At 41.3% G+C, this 19,799-nt stretch overlaps 1 protein-coding gene across 1 annotated transcript in view; it reads left to right on the forward strand.

Annotated features, from left to right (window-relative positions):
• Nucleotides 1-19,082, forward strand: part of guca1d (guanylate cyclase activator 1d) — a 31,993-nt gene extending 12,911 nt beyond the window's left edge. The window contains exons 3-4 of the mRNA XM_035748166.2: nt 7,065-7,152; nt 7,230-19,082. Of these exons, the coding sequence (XP_035604059.1) occupies nt 7,065-7,152; nt 7,230-7,354 (213 nt within the window). The 3' untranslated portion in view covers nt 7,355-19,082. The remainder of the gene's footprint in view (nt 1-7,064; nt 7,153-7,229) is intronic.
• Nucleotides 19,083-19,799: the final 717 nt, after the last annotated feature.

Raw genomic sequence — 19,799 nt, forward strand, 5'->3', positions numbered from 1 at the left:
ACTTAGTGCAGTTTGACGGTAGTTACAAACTAGCGTTAGCATAATGACTGGATGTCTATGGTATCTGCTAGCATGATAATATCATTGTGCTAATGCTACTTAGCATTGGCTCACGAAACTACCTCTAACTTCCTTCATACTAAAACACTTTAAAAAAAAAGAGGGTTAATCTAACTGGGGAAATAGATAAAGGGCCTCATTGCCAAACTCCTTAAGTATCCCTTTAGGGCATGCAAAAAAAAGTTTAAAATGCTTCTAGTCATTACAAAATGTGTAGATAGATATGTACTTGAATATTACTCTGTTTAACACAAAAGTACATTGGATTAATAGAATATATAATCAGTTTTCTTCCTCACATATGTTACGGCGAATGATGGGATGATGACGCACTTCTCGAGAGGGAGGGAATCTGGGACCGTATTCATAAAGTTTCTCAGAGTAGGAGTGTTGATGACCAGTTTGACCTTTTAGAATATAATGAATGCGATTACATGGAAGGGGGTACCTGATTCTAGAAGAGCACTACTACTCTGAGACACTTTATGAATACGGGCCCTCATCTGATTTCTCAGACACTTGATAAAGTGGATTTTGCCGGCCCCGGAGCAGGTTAGAGCTGAAGCATTCGTTGCCATAGAAATGTACCTGGCTAAAAGCTGAGCCACCTTTGTGTCAACAGTTATCATGAGTTGAACTCTGAATTGACCAAAGTAAGCTCGCTAACTCCTCTATCCCGCTTTGTAGTAAACCCAGTGTTGGAGGGTAGTGAACTACATGTAGTTAAACTAGTAATTTAACTACATTTTGCAGTAGCTTGGTGGTAGTTCAACGAAATTCAAGTCTAGATATTGTTTTTAGTAGTTAGTAACTTTTATGCCATGTAGTGGTGTAGCTAACTATTGGAGCTAAACACTACTCTTTTTGCAGGAATAAAATAGAGTAGTCTGTTCTTGCAATTTGTCGTCTGACATTTCAGATATACATATGACATTTTTTCAATAAAAACTTTAGTTAAGAAAACTATATTATCCTTAAGGGTAGCTAGTGTAGCTTAACTTCTTTCAGTGTGAAGTAATTGGTAGCTTAGTAAACTTTATTTTCAGAGAAGCTTCCCCAACACTGAGTATACCTTGGTGTGTCTGCCAGGAAACTGGATTAAAATGGATGATCTCTAGTAAGAAAGCACTGCCAGAGCACATAGCTCCTCCTCTCCTTCCAGAGTGGGGAACCCCAGGACACGAAGCACAAACCTATTACTGTGATTTTCACAACAGTGAGCAAATAATAAAAAGACCAAGCTCACCCATGAAACTTCATTTAAGTTTATTTACACTATTCCCTCTCTAAACCTTTATCTCCTGTTGAAGCGAACAGGTGGAGACTTTGTAGATCTGGCCTATATTCAGTATATCTTGAGAGATATGGATCTGATTTCGGGTATGGCAACCGTGAGGTAGTCAGGTGAAGGTGATCCATTTGGCATTTCTTTAAAAAAAAATATGCCTCTCAAATAGAATAGAACTCGACTCTAAAGTCCAGAAATAACTGAAACGTTAGGCAACTGCATGTTATGGCAAGTACTAGATCGAGAAATAAAGATAATCAAACACACCGAAACAACGTGACCATGGACCAAGTAGCTGATGACTTGACTAAGTGAGTTTAGAGACACTTCTAACAGACATTTGCACTGGCAATTAAAACTGTCTAAGGAGATGAAGAAAAATTCAGATGTCCAAAAAATCTAAACTGATATGACTAAACTGGGTAAACATGCGGAGAACGCTGAAACCAGGTTAACCCTGGAGGAAATCGGATGAGAAAAGCTCAAGAATACAGTGGATGAACAAAAATACATCATTACGGGTCTTACTGAAAGATTAAACGGGATGGAGGACTTCAGTTGCCGTTCAAAGTTTTGTTTTGGAAATTTCCCAGAAAGCTGTGGTCAGGCGGCCCAAGAGGGGACACGAGCAACAAATCAAGGGGCATCATCAAAGTTACATAACTATAAAAAAATATATAATCAAAGATAAAGTTCTACGACTGGTCATACAAGCCAAAAAGTCGGGAGTCAGATGTTTGATCTATGAGGACCATCGGATCTACATCAACGCCGACATGAGACCTCTACATAAAACGCAGAGAATTCGACCCCATAAAGAGAGAACTATGGGGAAACAAATCCGGTTCACTTTGTACCCCGCACAACTATGAGTCAAATTGAAGGGAAGAGATGTCACACTGATATCAGCAAAATAAGCTACCCGATTCCTGGATAACCTGGAAAAGGAGAATGATGGAAATGGCAATGAACTAAATGTATTTATTACAGGACAGCCTCTCAACCGACAATGTACGACAGATGGGGTCAGATGATGTACGACAGATGGGGCCAGATGATGTACGACAGATGGGGCCAGATGATGTACGACAGATGGGGTCAGATGATGTACGACAGATGGGGCCAGATGATGTACGACAGATGGGGTCAGATGATGTACGACAGATGGGGCCAGATGATGTACGACAGATGGGGCTCAGATGATGTACGACAGATGGGGCCAGATGATGTACGACAGATGGGGTCAGATGATGTACGACAGATGGGGCCAGATGATGTACGACAGATGGGGCCAGATGATGTACGACAGATGGGGCCAGATGATGTACGACAGATGGGGCCAGATGATGTACGACAGATGGGGTCAGATGATGTACGACAGATGGGGTCAGATGATGTACGACAGATGGGGTCAGATGATGTACGACAGATGGGGTCAGATGATGTACGACAGATGGGGTCAGATGATGTACGACAGATGGGGCCAGATGATGTATGACAGATGGGGCCAGATGATGTACGACAGATGGGGCCAGATGATGTACGACAGATGGGGCCAGATGATGTACGACAGATGGGGCCAGATGATGTACGACAGATGGGGCCAGATGATGTACGACAGATGGGGTCAGATGATGTACGACAGATGGGGATGATGTACAGATGATGATGTACGACAGATGGGGTCAGATGATGTACGACAGATGGGGCCAGATGATGTACGACAGATGGGGCCAGATGATGTACGACAGATGAGGCCAGATGATGTACGACAGATGGGGTCAGATGATGTACGACAGATGGGGTCAGATGATGTACGACAGATGGGGCCAGATGATGTACGACAGATGGGGTCATGTACGACAGATGGGGTCAGATGATGTGTACGACAGATGGGGCACTGGGGTCACTGGGGCCATTGAACTGGGGTTTAGGATGGGGGCCTCGATACAAAAGAGGCCTATTAAAAAGGCAATCAGACAGATGGGGTCAGATGATGTACGACAGATGGGGTCAGATGATGTACGACAGATGGGGTCAGATGATGTACGACAGATGGGGTCAGATGATGTACGACAGATGGGGTCAGATGATGTACGACAGATGGGGTCAGATGATGTACGACAGATGGGGCCAGATGATGTACGACAGATGGGGTCAGATGATGTACGACAGATGGGGTCAGATGATGTACGACAGATGGGGTCAGATGATGTACGACAGATGGGGTCAGATGATGTACGACAGATGGGGTCAGATGATGTACGACAGATGGGGTCAGATGATGTACGACAGATGGGGCCAGATGATGTACGACAGATGGGGTCAGATGATGTACGACAGATGGGGCCAGATGATGTACGACAGATGGGGCACTGGACTATTGAACTGTTTAGGCTACTGAATTGAGATAAATCAAATATAATGGAATATTACACCCCACCACATCGATACAAAAGAGGCCTATTAAAAAGGCAATCACAGCACCACTCAAACCATCTGTCTAAATGAATAACACTTTCATTACTGTTGGCTATGTAGCCTAAATGACAACCCATTCATTGGTAGGCTAAAGATCTATCTATTTAGGTATTGAACTGACAATTGAACAAGACGACATGCTCTACCAACTGAGCTACAGAAGGACCACTTAAGGATTCACATGTGAGGCCATGTGCTAAACAGAGTGAATATGGTAGTGTACTAAACAACACCAACACCTAAACAACACCTGGTCCTTCTGTAGCTCAGTTGGTAGAGCATGGCGCTTGTAACGCCAGGGTAGTGGGTTCAATTCCCAAAAAATGGGACCACCCATACGTAGAATGTATGCACACATGACTGTAAATCGCTTTGGATAAAAGCGTCTGCTAAATGGCATATATTAACACAAAGATCATACACTTAATGTTAGCTAGCAAGCCAGCCAGCTAACATTAGCTAGCTAGCTAACAGTATTCTTTAAAGTGCAATGAAATTTAATTTCTGACATAATGAGGAACATGTAATATCTGAAAATGTAGCTAGCTAGAATCTCTTATCTGAATACATGGATGAACGCTTCTCCCTCGCTGTCACAGATGCCATGGATGCCCTTAGTTTGAAGATGTAATCTGGAGACAGGTGTTTTATACAACAGCCTTATGTGAAAGTGGAGAGCCTTAACAACACTTTTGCAGTTTTTCGTGATATCTTTCAAAAAAGCCACGTTAGAAAGGATTACCTACACATACTGAGCAGCTCATGTCACACAGTTGAAGTCGGAAGTTTACATACACATTAGCCAAATACATTTAAACACAGTTTTTCACAATTCCTGACGTTTAATCCTAGTAAAAACTCCCTGTCTTAGGTCAGTTAGGATCACCACTTTATTTTAAGAATGTGTAAGGTCAGAATAATAGTAGAGAGATTGATTTATTTCAGATTTTATTTCTTTCATCACATTCCCAGTGAGTCAGAAGTTTACATACAATCAATTAGTATTTGGTAGCATTCCCTTTAAATGTTTTAAGTTGGGTCAAACATTTCGTGTAGCCTTCTACAAGCTTCTCACAATAAGTTGGGTGAATTTTGGTCCATTTCTCCTGACAGAGCTGGTGTAACTGAGTCAGGTTTGTAGGCCTCCTCCTCGCACACGCTTTTTCAGTTCTGCCCACAAATTGTCTATAGGCTTGAGGTCAGGGCTTTGTGATGGCCACTCCAATACCTTCCCTTTGTTGTCCTTTGCAACTATATTTGGGGTCATTGTCCATTTGGAAGACCCATTTGCAACCAAGCTTTAACTTCCTGACTGATGTCTTAAGATGTTGCTTCAATATATCCACATAATTTTCCTTCCTCATGATGCCATCTATTTTGTGAAGTGCACCAGTCCCTCCTGCAGCAAAGCACCCCAACAACATGATGCTGCCACCCTCGTGCTTCACGGTATGGATGGTGTTCTTCGGCTTGCTAGCCTCCACCTTTTTCTTCCAAACATTATGATGGTCGTTATGGCCAAACAGTTCTATTTTTGTTTCATCAGACCAGAGGACATTTCTCGAAAAAGTACGATCTTTGTCCCCATGTGCAGTTGCAAACCGCAGTCAGGCTTTTTTATGACGGTTTTCGAGCATTGGCTTCTTCCTTGCTGAGCGGCCTTTCAGGTTATGTCGATATAGGACTGTGGATATAGATAAATTTGTACCTGATTCCGCCAGCATCTTCACAAGGTCCTTTGCTGTTGTTCTGGGATTGATTTGCACTTTTCGCACCAAAGTACATTAATCTCTAGGAGACAGAAGGCGTTTCCTTCCTGAGCGGTATGACGGCTGCGTGGTCCTATGGTGTTTATACTTGCGCACTATTATTTGTACAGATGAATGTGGTACATTCAGGCGTTTGGAAATTTCCTATCAGAAGCTTCTAAAGACATGACATAATTTTCTGGAATTTCCCAAGCTGTTTAGAGGCACAGTCAACTTAGTGTATGGAAACTTCGGACCCACTGGAAGGCCACTCTAAAATGTGCAGTTTTGTCACTCAACACAATGCAACAGATGTCCCAAGTTGAGGGAGTGTGCAATTGGCATTCGGACTGCAGGAATGTCCAACAGAGCTGCTGCTAGGGAATATAATGTTTATGTCTCTACCATAAGCCACCTCCATTGTTGTTTTAGAGAATTTGATAGTACATCCAACCGGCCTCACAACCGCAGACCACGTGTAACCAGGACCTCCACATCCGGCTTCTTCACCTGCGGGATCGTCTGAGAGGTGGGGGGCTATTCCCTCCCAGGCCCACCCATGACTGCACCAATGCCGAGTCATGTGAAATCCATAGATTAGGACTAATCCATAGGTTAGACCTAATGAATCTATTTCAATTGACTGATTTCCTTCTATGAAGTGTAACTCAGTAAAATCTTTGAAATTGTTGCATGTTGCATTTATATTTTTTGTTATGTACAATGGGGCAAAAAAGTATTTAGTCAGCCACCAATTATGCAAGTTCTCCCACTTAAAAAGATGAGAGGCCTGTAATTTTCATCATAGGTACACTTCAACTGTGACAGACAAAATGAGAAAAAAATCCAGAAAATCACATTGTAGGATTTTTAATGAATTAATTTGCAAATTATGTTGGAAAATAAGAGCGGCTTCTTCTAATCCAATCCCGTTGCAGCAGGCTCAATCGATACCCCGCCCGTTTCTTTACAGGCAGAAGAACTAGCCAATAGTTGTTTAGAGCACACAGCGCTTCACACTGTTTGAGTGAAAGAGAGATGTGTGCTGGCAGCTGAATTTAGTTTTTTTGCGATCACGGATAATACAAAAATTACTTGTCATAATCGTATTCCAAAAATGCTGCATATCCGTTGCGATACTTGTTTTGTCCAAGTACTCGGCACACACCTAAGAAGCAGCTCTTGTCGTGAATGCAGTCTCCTGCTGTAATGCTGAATTTCCGTGATGCGGATTGAATAGATTGAAAAATAAATCTATGATGATGGTGGCATGTTTTTAAAGACAAACTAACACTTTGTTTTGCTAGCCTTTTCCAATAGATATTTGTGGTTGTAATAATAGTTTTTTAGGCAATATGTTATTTTGATTCATGCATTTGCAGTTTTTAGGGATTTCTGTGTCTTGTATCAACTGTTTTTGAAAGTCGATAACATTGTTTCAAGAATTGCATTTAAGCAATTAAGAAATGTTTCTCTCTCTCTCTCAGGCAATCCAGGACATCACTCGGAACCAGGATGTCACCCCAGAGGAGATTGTGTCGCTCATATTCAAGAAGATCGACATCAACGGAGAGGGTAAGAGTCACCACCTGTCTGTCCTCCTGGAGGTTATTGTGAGTTGACCCCTGACTTGTCCCCTCCTCCCCCCTCAGGTGAGCTGACCCTAGAGGAGTTCATTGAGGGGGCGAAGGGTCATGACGACATCATGGAGATGCTGAAGAAGATGATGGACCTCACGCCCGTACTCATCATCATCGTCCAAGGAATAGTAGTCTGAGAGAGGCCTGGCCAACCACTGCCAGAGCCACTATGTACACCTGCGCCCGGGGAGAGAGATGACAGAAAGACTTAAGTCCATTACAAACATTTACCCCACAAACTAATAATTGTGAGAACCTGAGGGAATGCGTTACCTTATGAAACAAGACTGTTGTTCCCCAATGAGACTTCTATGTCACACTGCCAGGTCTGGGGGTGGAGACAATATAGTCCGTACATAGTGGATCCTAGGAAGAGAAGCAGCTAACAGGGTTCCGAATAACTAATTAATAAATAGTCCCAGACTGCTGAAGACTGAGGCATCCAGTCCTATACTGCAGCCCACTAACCACCCACAGATGACGGGATGGATGAAGGGAGGAAGACATTGAGAGACCCTTTTTGAACACCATCACAACAAACAAACTGAATGAAAGAGAACATTTAAAGGGACAGCTATGGAGAGCGGTAAAGATACCATCTTCACATTCTACCTGTTTGTGTTTGCTCTCTGACCACTCAGCAAGATGAAGACTTGGATTCTGAGAGAGAGAGAATTCCCTATCATAAATCATCACTATAGGGCCAGGAGTTTTCCTGACCAATTGACCGCGACAAGGAGATGCTTTGGGCTTTAATTATAGGCTATGTTCAGGAGTCAGGTCACATGGTCAGGTAAAGGTCTTGTGTCGAATCATCTCCTCTGTAGGTATGACCATAAACGGGCACAGATAGAGACCCTAGGGGTTCTGATGTGCCTGCCCCTTTTCCCTGCTTTCGATTGGTGGAATTACTTTGTTCTTTTTTTCCCTATCCCCCTCTTGAGACACCAGGAGAGCCGAGAGCGTCATGTTGCCATTTTTAAAGTCACGCACCCTCCCCCCGTCCTTGACTTTTCCTTAATAAGTCTATATTACACAGAATCTTATTATCACAAACAGAATTTGTCTTATAAGAGGTTTTAAGAGGTCATTTCTTGTCCCTGCCCCTCATTCACCATCAGTCATTCACACTCAGTCAGCCTGCCCAGCTGATGGCCCATCGAAACTGCACCTAAACTATATCGAAACTAATTTCACACATATAATAATAGAATTAGCCTAAAGACAAGATTACATTGACAATAGTCTGATGGGTGACAATATTATCAATTGTCAAATTGTATATGAAGAGATGGGCGCAGCTTGGAATTGACAGAGGCAGGGAGCGCTAAAAAGTCCCTTTTTCAAACCCTTCTGCAGAGTTACATGCATGTAAGATGTTTTGATGTCTATGTAGTATTAGAAAGAGCAGATTCTGCAGTTTCTTATACAATTACCTTTGTCAAATAATGCTGCAAATGTACTGTACATACACAGTTTATTAGGTACACCCATCTAGTACTGGGTCGGGACCCGCCTTTGCCTTCAGAATAGCCTGAATTCTTCGGGGAATGAATACTACAGGTCGGAAACTTTCCACAGGGATGTTGTTCATACTGACGCGATGGCATCATGCAGTTGCTGTAGATTGGACAGTGGTACACCACCACCCCGCCTGTACCGTTGACATCAGGCAGGATGGGTCCATGGACTCATGCTGCTTACGCCAAGTCCTGACTCTGCCATCAGCATGACGCAACAGGAAGAGGGATTGGTCGGACCAGGCAGTGTTTTTCAACTCCTCAATTGTCCGGCGTTGGTGATTGCGTGCCCACTGGAGACGCTTCTTCTTGCTGGTAGGAATGGAACCCGGTGTGGTCGTCTGCTGCAATAGCCCATCTGTGAGGACCGACGAGTTGTGCATTAGCCTACAATGTGTGATGTTGTTTTGTTGAAAATGAAGGCCTATGCAAAACAATCAATAATGGTGAATTTGGCAAAAGGAGAAGTAGAACACTTTGAATTCAAAACCTGCTCCATCAAAGGTCTGTGCACGACCCTGATCACAAATCATGAATCTCTATTATCAATCTAGTCCAGTCTTTCAGGTCTTCGGTCTGTGATGTTTGCTCGGTGCACACACACGTCTCTATCATATCTATCTCTATCACTATCTACTAATCATAGTAGTCATCATTGGGCTAGCTAGCAACATGACTGAAGTAAAAAATCAGAAGTAGGCTTTCAAGATCATATCATGATTTTCCAAACATTTTGGAGGCAAAGTAGACTACTACAGTGTATGATTTACATATGATGTGAAAGGTGTGACTACAGTGTGACTCTGTAGTTCATTACTTCCTGTATGTTTCTCAGTTATCTGTAATACCGTTTCCAGAGCCACTGTGGAAGGAACCAAGAATTCCTTTCATGACAATTTCACAACAATTTCATTATGGGAATTCAAATGAATGCTGTAAGTATTGTTTAATTTGTCTTAAATATCAAATCAAATCAAATGTATTTATATAGCCCTTCGTACATCAGCTCATATCTCAAAGTGCTGTACAGAAACCCAGCCTAAAACCCCAAACAGCAAGCAATGCAGGTGTAGAAGCACAGTGGCTAGGAAAAACTCCCTAGAAAGGCCAAAACCTAGAGAGAAACCAGGCTATGTGGGGTGGCCAGTCCTCTTCTGGCTGTGCCGGGTGGAGATTATAACAGAACGTGGCCAAGATGTTCAAATGTTCATAAATGACCAGCATGGTCAAATAATAATAAGGCAGAACAGTTGAAACTGGAGCAGCAGCACGGCCAGGTAGACTGGGGACAGCAAGGAGTCATCATGTCCTGGGGCATGGTCCTAGGGCTCAGGTCCTCCGAGAGAGAGAGAGAAAGAAAGAGAGAATTAGAGAGAGCATATGTGGGGTGGCCAGTCCTCTTCTGGCTGTGCCAGGTGGAGATTATAACAGAACATGGCCAAGATGTTCAAATGTTCATAAATGACCAGCATGGTCGAATAATAATAAGGCAGAACAGTTGAATATAGTTAAATATATTTTTATACTGATAAGAAGGCTAGAATGAAAGGCTTCCAAGTGTTGTATCTAATAATTTATGTTTTTATATATTATTATATGAAATCATATATTCATATATTATTATATGAAATCAGATTTTGATTTGTCAACTGACATCTGAAAAAGTACAACGGGTGAACAAAATGCATATTCCTTTGAGCATGGTGATTTTATTAATTACACTTTGGATGGCGTATCAATACACCCAGTCACTACAGAGATACAGGCGTCCTTTCTAACTCAGTTGCCGGAGAGGAAGGAAACCACTCAGGGATTTCACCATGCCAATGATGACTTAAAAACAGTTTGAGTTTAATGGCTTTGACAGGAGAAAATGGAGGATGGATCAACAACACTGACCTAAATAACAGAGTGAAAAGAAGGAAGCTTGTACAGAATACAAATATTGTTTGCAATAAGGCAGTAAAGTAAAACTGCAAAAAATGTGGCAAAGAAATCAACGTTTTGTCTTGAATACAAAGTGTTATGTTTTGGTCAAATCCAACACAACACCACTGAGTACCACTCTTTAAATTTTCATGCATAGTGGTGGCTGCATCATGTTATGGGTATGCTTGTCATCAGCAAAGACTAGAGAGTATAGAACTAAGCACAGACACAATCCTAGAGGAAAACCTGGTTCAGTCTACTTTTCAACAGACACTGGGAGACAAATTCACCTTTCAGCAGGACAATAACTTAAAACACAAACTGGAGTTGCTTACCAAGACGATGTTGACTGTTCCTTAGTGGCCTAGTTCCAATTTTGATTTAAATTGCCTTGAAGATCTATGGCAAGACTTTAAAAAAAGGACTGTTTAGCAATGATCAACAACCAACTTCAGAGCTTGATTTTTTTTTTAAAGAAACGTACCCAGAAAGACTCACAGCTGCAATCGCTGCCAAAGGTGCAACGTTTTGACTCAGCGGTGTGAATACTTATGTAATTTAGGTATTTCTGAATTTAATTCTAAACATGTTTTCACTTTGTCGTTATGGGGCATTGTGTGTAGATAGGTGAGAAAAAAAATCAATTGAATCAATATGAATTTATGCTGGAACATAACAAAATCTGGAATAACTCAAGGGGTATGAATACTTTCTGAAGGCATTGTACGTTGACTTCTATTACATATGTGCAGTCATGGCTACTTTGGTTGTCAGACTTGTGTATAAAATAGGAATCTCTAAATATGTCATGTGCGACAACACAATCCACCGACTGAGCAAAGGAACATGCCCTTAACTGTGTTTGTCACAGAGCCACAAAGTCATAATTATGTCTAATTATGCCGGCCATTTCTACAATTTTTCTTTTAATCTTAACCACACTGCTAACCCCTTTTTATTTTTTTATCTCATCGCTGCAACTCCGCAACATGCTTGGGAAGTGAAGGTCAAGCCATGAGTTCCCCTAAACATGACCTGCCAAACCATGCTTCTTAACTTAGGTCGACCCGACACGCAGGCGTCCCATCTAGACATCTGGAAATGCAAATGCGCTACGCTAAATGCTAATAGCACTCGTTAAAACTCAAACGTTCATTAAAACACACATGCAGGGTACTGAGTTAAAGCTACACTCGTTGTGAATCCAGCCAACAAGTCAGATTTTTTAAATGCTTTTCGGCGAAAGCATGAGAAGCTATTATCTGATAGCATGCAACACCCCAAAAGACCCGCATGGGACGTAAACAAAATAATTAGCATAGTCGGCACTACACAAAACGCAGAAATAAAATATAAAACTTCATTACCTTTGACAATCTTCTTTGTTGGCACTCCTAGATGTCCCATAAACATCACTATTGGGTCTTTTTTCGATTAAATCGGTCCATATATAGCCTAGATATCGATCTATGAAGACTGTGTGATCAAGGAAAAAAACAGCGTTTTATAACGCAACGTCATTTTTAAAATTAAAAAAGTCGACGATAAACTTTCACAAAACACTTCGAAATACTTTTGTAATGCAACTTTAGGTATTAGTAAACGTTAATAATCTATCAAATTGATCACGAGGCGATGCATATTCTATAGCTCTACGTCTTGAAATAATGTCCGGATAAATCTCAACCAAAATATCCGGTCGGAGACCGGAAGAAATGGTCTGTCTCTTCTTCGTTTGACCAAGAAACAAAGCCTAGGCAATTGACAAGACTGGTGACATCGTGTGGAAGCTGTAGGAATTGCAATCTCGGCTCCAGGTAATGTGGTTTCCATTCAACAATACATTCAAGTGGCGCATTGATATATTTTCCAATTTTCAGTGATCAGATTTTCCTGCGCTTTTCGATGAAACGCACGTTCTGTTATAGTCACAGCCGTGATTTAACCAGTTTTAGAAACATCTGAGTGTTTTCTATCCACACATACTAATCATATGCATATACTATATTCCTGGCATGAGTAGCAGGGTGCTGAAATGTTGCGCGATTTTTAACAGAATGTTCGAAAAAGTAGGGGGTAGGATCAACAGGTTAACACCTGCCCACTTAACCCGGTAGACAGCCACACCAACATGTCAGGAAACATTATTCAACTGACAACAGAGGTCAGCCTGCAGACGCCTGGCTCGCCACAAGGAGCCACTAGAACGCAATGAGCCAAGTAAAGCTCCCCGGCCAAACCCTCATGACCCTGGGCCAATTGTGTGATTCAGCCCAGGATTGAACCCGGGTCTGTAGTGACTCCTCTAGCACTGAGATGCAGTGCCTTAGACTGTTGCACCACTCGGGAGGCCCCACACTGCTAACCTTATATCAAATTAAGACCAAAAGCTATTTTTTGCCCATTTTTACTTGGCCATGAAAGCTAGTGGAAATCTTTAACTGTCAAAGAACGACTGAACTTCCTGATTTGGCCTTGTTTTGAAGCTTGGTTAAGAAATGCAAAAAAAATAGTTACCTTGGGGGTGTGGTTTGATTTGGGTGTTTCTTGGGGGTGTCTTTGCCATTCAATCACAACAAACAAGGGAAGTAGTGAGTACAGTGAGGTAAGCTAAGCTATTGTAGCTTTTCTATGGAGAGAACAAAGTCTTGAACTTGAGGACCCCTAAAGACTGACTCGCCATCTCAAGAAATTCAGTTCTATGTGTAGGTTAAAGCCTAGTCTCGTACGAACCATCCTGATGTAAGCTCATGAGATCAAGATGGTTCGTACCAGGCTAGGTTGAGGAGGGATTTGCTGCTTAGGTAGATCTGGTTGTCGTTGGTGTAGTATTGGAAGTCAAGGTTGAGGTGGTAGAGGATCTGACCAAGGGGGAGGATTTAGATGATGATGAGTAAGGGGTCCGGCACACAAAATGTGTCTTGAAGATTAATATCTTATATTCTGAGAACATAGCAACCATGTTCTGTGTATGTTTGGTATGATGTTGACGGAATATTATCCTAACCCTCAAAATTAGACACAGGAATATTCCTGCAAGGTTCCAATGAAACATGTCTAGAACATTCATACTGAATATTCTGAGAAAATGGTAACCACGTTATGGGTAAATTCTTTTTGACATTTAGGGTATGGTCTTATGGAAACAGTTCTTTCACATCACTGGAACATTCCTATGAAAACTGTAGGTAATGACCTAATGAAACTCTTAAGGGAACGTCTCGAAAATCGTGAGAATGCTGTTAGCTGGGGGTCTACTGTATATATTTTTAATGCAGACATCTCGTGCTCTTGACTGCCAAGTGTTTTGTCTCACTAGGGGTGATGGTCAGATTCGCGTTTATGGTTAAAGGAATGAGCGTTACACCGAGGCCTGTACTCTGGAGCGGGATCGATTGGAGGTGGAGGGTCCGTCATGGTCTGGGCGGTGTGTCACAGCATCATCGGACTGAGCTTGTTGTCATTGCAGGCAATCTCAACGCTGTGCGTTACAGGGAAGACATCCTCCTCCCTCACCCTTCCTGCAGGCTCATCCAGGCACTTAAATCTTTTGTCTTGCCCATTCACCCTCTGATTGGATAAGTATTCAACCCCCTGATGAAATACATGCTAGAACCACCTTTGGCAGCAATTAAAGATGTGTGCCTCTCTGGGTAAGTCTCTTAGAGCTTTGCACACCTGGATTGTACAATATTGTCACATTTTTCTTACAAATATTCTTCAAGCTCTGTCAAGTTGGTTGTTGATCATTGCTAGACAGCCATTGTCAAGTCTTGCCATAGATTTTCAAGCTGATTTAAGTCAAAACTGTAACTAGGCAACTCAGGAACATTCAATATCGTCTTGGTAAGTAACTCCAGTGTATATGTGGCCTTGTGTTTAAGGTAATTGCCTGCTGAAAGGTGAATTTGACTCCCAATGTCCGTTGGAAAACAGACTGAACCAAGTTTTCCTCTAGGATTTTGCCTGTGCTTATGAAAATATGAAGAGTGGTACTCAGTGACGTGTTTTATTGGATTTGCCCCAAACATAACAATTTGTATTGAGGACATAAAGTTAATTTCTTTGCCACATTTTTTTGCAGTTTTACTTTAGTCCCGTATTGCAAACAGGATGCATGTTTTGGAATATGTTTATTCTGTACAGGCTTCCTTCTTTTCACTCTGTCCTTTACAGTATGTTAGTATTGTGGAGTAACTACAGTGTTGTTGACCCATCCTCAGTTCCCATCCTCATCACCTATCACAGCCATTAAATTCTGTAACTATTTTAAAATCACCATTGTCCTCTTAGTGAAATCCCTGAGCGGTTTTCCTCCTCTCCGACAACTGAGTTAGGAAGGACGCCTGTATCTTTCTAATGACTTGGTGTATTGATGCACCATCCAAAGTGTAATTAATAACTGCACCATACTCAGAGATATTCAATGTCAGTTTTCTTTACTCATGTACCAATAGGTGCCCTTCTTTGCTAACCATTGTAAAACTTGCCAGGTCTTTGTGGTCGAATCTGTGCTTGAAATTCACTGCTTGACTCAGGGACCTTACATATAATTGTATGTGTGGGGTACAGAGATGGGGTAGTCCATGCAACTTATTATGTGACTTGTTAAGCACATTTTTACTCCAGAACTTATTTAGGTTTGTCATAACAAAAAGGTTGAATACTTATTGGCTCAAGACATTTTTTTATTAATTTGTAAACATTTCTAAAAACACAATTCCACTTTGATATTATGGGGTGTTGTGTGTAGATCAGTGACAAAAAATCTCTATTGAATCCATTTTAAATTCAGGCTGTAACAAAATGGGAAAAGTCAAAGGGTGAGAATACTTTCTGAAACCACTAAAGCTGTTCTACAAGTGGTCTCAGGCAGTCGGTAAATAATGAGCGTTTTCAAGTGGAACTTTAGTAACAATGGTTTAGGGAAAACGTTCTGAGATTTATGCTCCTATGAAGGTTCTAATGATGAAATTTGCCTTAAGATGCTTTTGGGAATCTGGGCCCTGCACAGGTTTGACTGAATAAGGTGTACTCCTCTGTCACGATGTGAACCTTTTTGGGTATAGCTAGTGGCTTCCCCCTCGCTCTCTCCTACACCCAGGTTCTGTTATCGCAGGTCGATAAATTCCTGGAGGAGACTCTCCCCCGGCCGAAAGAGACACATAGAGAGAACAAAGGTTTTCACATGGCGAACTCCCAAATCCCCAAAATGAGGATTTGATACAAAATGTCCACTTGTGGGAATGGTCCGTGGACACTTATGATAGATATGACGAGTGTGTTTCATTTGGTGACCTCAAGAGAGGACAGGAAACACACATGACTATATTTATGAATACAGTTCAGAATATTTGGCCAAGGAAACATTTCTGGTTGGTCTCAGGGACGGTAAAACAGTTAGGAAGGGAGACTTTTAAAACAGGATTGAGTGAAGTAGCAGCATGTTAAAGAGCAACTAATGAGCATGGAGAGCCTCACAAGTTTGACAATGATCTTTTACAGTTGAAGTCGGACGTTTACATACACTTAGGTTGGAGTCATTAAAAATTGTTTTTCAACCACTCCACACATTTCTTGTTAACAAACTATAGTTTTGGCAAGTCGGTTAGGGCATCTACTTTGTGCATGACAAGTAATTTTTCCAACAATTGTTTACAGACAGATTATTTCACTAATAATTCACTGTATCACAATTCCAGTGTGTCAAGTTTATATACACTAAGTTGACTGTGCGTTTAAAAAGCTTGTAAAATTCCAGAAAATGATGTCATGTCAAAATGATCTATATCCACAGTAAAACAATATCCTATATCGACATAACCTGAAAGGCCGCTCAGCAAGGAAGAAGCCACTGCTCCAAAACCACCATAACAAAAGTGAGACTACGGTTTGCAACTGCACATGGGGACAAAGATTGTACTTTTTGGAGAAATGTCCTCTGGTCTGATGAAACAAAAAATAGAACTGTTTGGCCATAATGACCATCATTATGTTTGGAGGAAAAAGGGGGACGCTTGCAAGCTGAAGAATACCATCCCAACCGTGAAGCACGAGGGTGGCAGCATAATGTTGTGGGGGTGCTTCGCTGCAGGAGGACCTGGTGCACTTCACAAAATTCATATCATGAGGCAGGAAAATTATGTGGATATATTGAAGCAACATCTCCAGACATCAGTCAGGAAGTTAAAGCCTTCCAAATGGACAATGACCCCAAACATACTTCCAAAGTTGTGGCAAAATGGCCCAAGGACAACAAAGTCAAGGTATTGGAGTGATCATCACAAAGCCCCGACCTCAATCCTATAGAACATTTGTGGACAGAACTGAAAAAGAGTGTGTGAGCAAGGAGGCCTACAAACCTGACTCAATTAAACCAGCTCTGTCAGGAGGATTGGGCCCAAATTCACCCAACTTATTGTGGGAAGCTTGTGGAAGGGTACCTGAAGTGTTTGACCCACGTTAAACAATTTAAAGGCAATGCTACCAAATACTAATTGAGGTTATGTAAACTTCTGACCCACTGGGAATGGGATGAAATAAATAAAAGTTAAAATACATAATTCTCTCTCCTATTATTCTGACATTTCACATTCTTAAAATAAAGTGGTAATCCTAATTGACCTAAGACAGGGAATTTTTACTATGATTAGATGTCAGAAATTGTGAAAAACTGAGTTTAAAATATTTGGCTGAGGTGTATGTAAACGTCTGACTTCAACTGTATGTACATTTCTCAATTATGGGGTGTCCATCTAATTGTTGTATAAAATGAATGAGTAAAGATGAAACTATGTGTGAAATGCTGTAATATGACGTTAAACCTTTAATGTGAAATAATTGTAATTCCCTTTAAAGTTTAACTAAGTAATTGGCCCGCCCCCGTGAGCACAGGAATGATCTGGCGTCATTGGAACCGCCCTTTTCTGCTGTTACGAATAAAACCCCTCCTGAGGAAATCCTCTTCAGACCACGTGTATAAAACCCCCTCCTGAGGAAATCCTCTTCAGACCACGTGTATAAAACCCCCTCCTGAGGAAATCCTCTTCAGACCACGTGTATAAAACCCCCTCCTGAGGAAATCCTCTTCAGACCACGTGTATAAAACCCCCTCCTGAGGAAATCCTCTTCAGACCACGTGTATAAAACCCCCTCCTCAGGAAATCCTCTTCAGACCACGTGTATAAAACCCCCTCCTGAGGAAATCCTCTTCAGACCACGTGTATAAAACCCCCTCCTGAGGAAATCCTCTTTAGACCACTTGTACCTCGATGGACACAGGGGGCACAGGTTGAGTTTAGACCACAAAAACCTCAGTACAAGCTTAGGTTACAATGGTTGTTGAATTCCTAACCATACCACGTGGAGCATTGGCTTCACGGGTGGAAATGGTTAAACTCTGAGACTATCGAGCCCGACAGAATAAAAGCAAATCTTAGATACTAATTACTAGTCTGCAGCTAGAAAATATGTCAATCTGGGATGCGAAGACCGACAACCGCCGAAACCTCTATTCTATGAGATCATTTCTGAATGGTACTCTGATGTACACATTCTAACCACGAAATACTTTCGATCTTCAGGGAGGCAGAGAGAGAGACGATGATGAACTGACCCTCCAACAGAAGGACTGACGATTCCAACAGAGATCACGATGACACACTGGGCGTAAATATATATATATATTGATTGCAATTATTCCCGAATGAGTGAGCGTTCATGTGCAAAGGATTAGCATTTCAATTAATATAATTATCAACTGTGTAGTGACTCATTTTGTCTTTCCCGCCGTTCTCAGTCCTCACCCACTTCCCTTTGTCCACCAAGCCATCATATCGGCTTAGCCCACTAGGGAACGTCCCATATCATTTCCTTGTAACTATAACTGTTGTTTGTTTATGCATTTCTGTGATTATTTAGTTAGTTAGTAAATTAATTATTAAGACAATTGGTGTATGGATGATTCATAGTGAAGGCTGGGTTCGTGCACATAACCAACAATTTACAACATTTGGAATGAGACTAACGTGAGGTAAAGAATAATTCATTAATTAGAAGGATAATTGATCAGATATTAAAATATCTGAAGAGTTATATTAGGAAAATGATAACTTTGTAATCTGAATATTTCCATTGGTGCCCCGACTTCCTAGTTAATTACATTTACATGATTAGTTTAATCACACAATAATAATTACAGAGAAATGATTTGATAAAATAACAGTCTTCAATGTAATGATGCCAAAGACACGACACCTCAAGGGTGATTAATACTAATTGGCACAGGTTTCTACTTTTCCTGTTATGTGTTGTTGGCTATGTGTGTATTGCGTTGTTGTGAAGAAGAGAGACAATGTGGTGGCACATCTGTGGCTAGGTTTCTATACAATTGGCTAAATAAAATATGCAATCTTTTTCACCAGAGATGTTTCAATCAAATTGATTTGTTGCGGATAAAAGTCTGTTTGTGATGACATAGTGCACATAAGAATACATTTGCTGTTAAATTCCCATGTCCCTAATAGAAAATACAAGTTTAATGGGTTTCCATTACATTGAACTCTACTGATGGTTTTGTCACAAAATAATTGCGTTATATAGTGAGTGTGCCCCCTCTGGTATTGGCACGTGTGCTCTAGCTAACAGCTCACAGATACAGTGTGGGTATAGTACATGATGAAATGACTATGGACAAAAAAGAGCCAGATTATTTTGTCAAACGGCAGCCAATCATCATGTCACCAGAATAAGACCCTTGATATTTATTGGAAAGGAGAATCAAGCTCATCACCTTGCACTTTCACCACCTTGTAAAGTTCATCGTAACTTATTTTATCTGTAGCCTAATAAACGGCATTTCACGAGTCGTAGCACACGTCATCGCGTGACTGCAAGTTTACTTTGATATTTGCGCATAAAATAATTTCCACCTGCCAGGGCGGCAGGGTAGCCTAGTGGTTAGAGCATTGGATTAGTAACCGGAAGGTTGCAAGTTTAAACCCCCGGACCGAATAAGGTACAAATATGTTGTTCTGCCCCTGAACAGGCAGTTAACCCACTATTCCTAGGCCGTCATTGAAAATAAGAATTTGTTCTTAACTGACTTGCCTTGTTAAATAAAAAAATAAAAATA

This window comes from Oncorhynchus keta, chromosome 33 (genome assembly GCF_023373465.1).
Source record: "Oncorhynchus keta strain PuntledgeMale-10-30-2019 chromosome 33, Oket_V2, whole genome shotgun sequence".
Taxonomy (NCBI): Eukaryota; Metazoa; Chordata; class Actinopteri; order Salmoniformes; family Salmonidae; genus Oncorhynchus; species Oncorhynchus keta.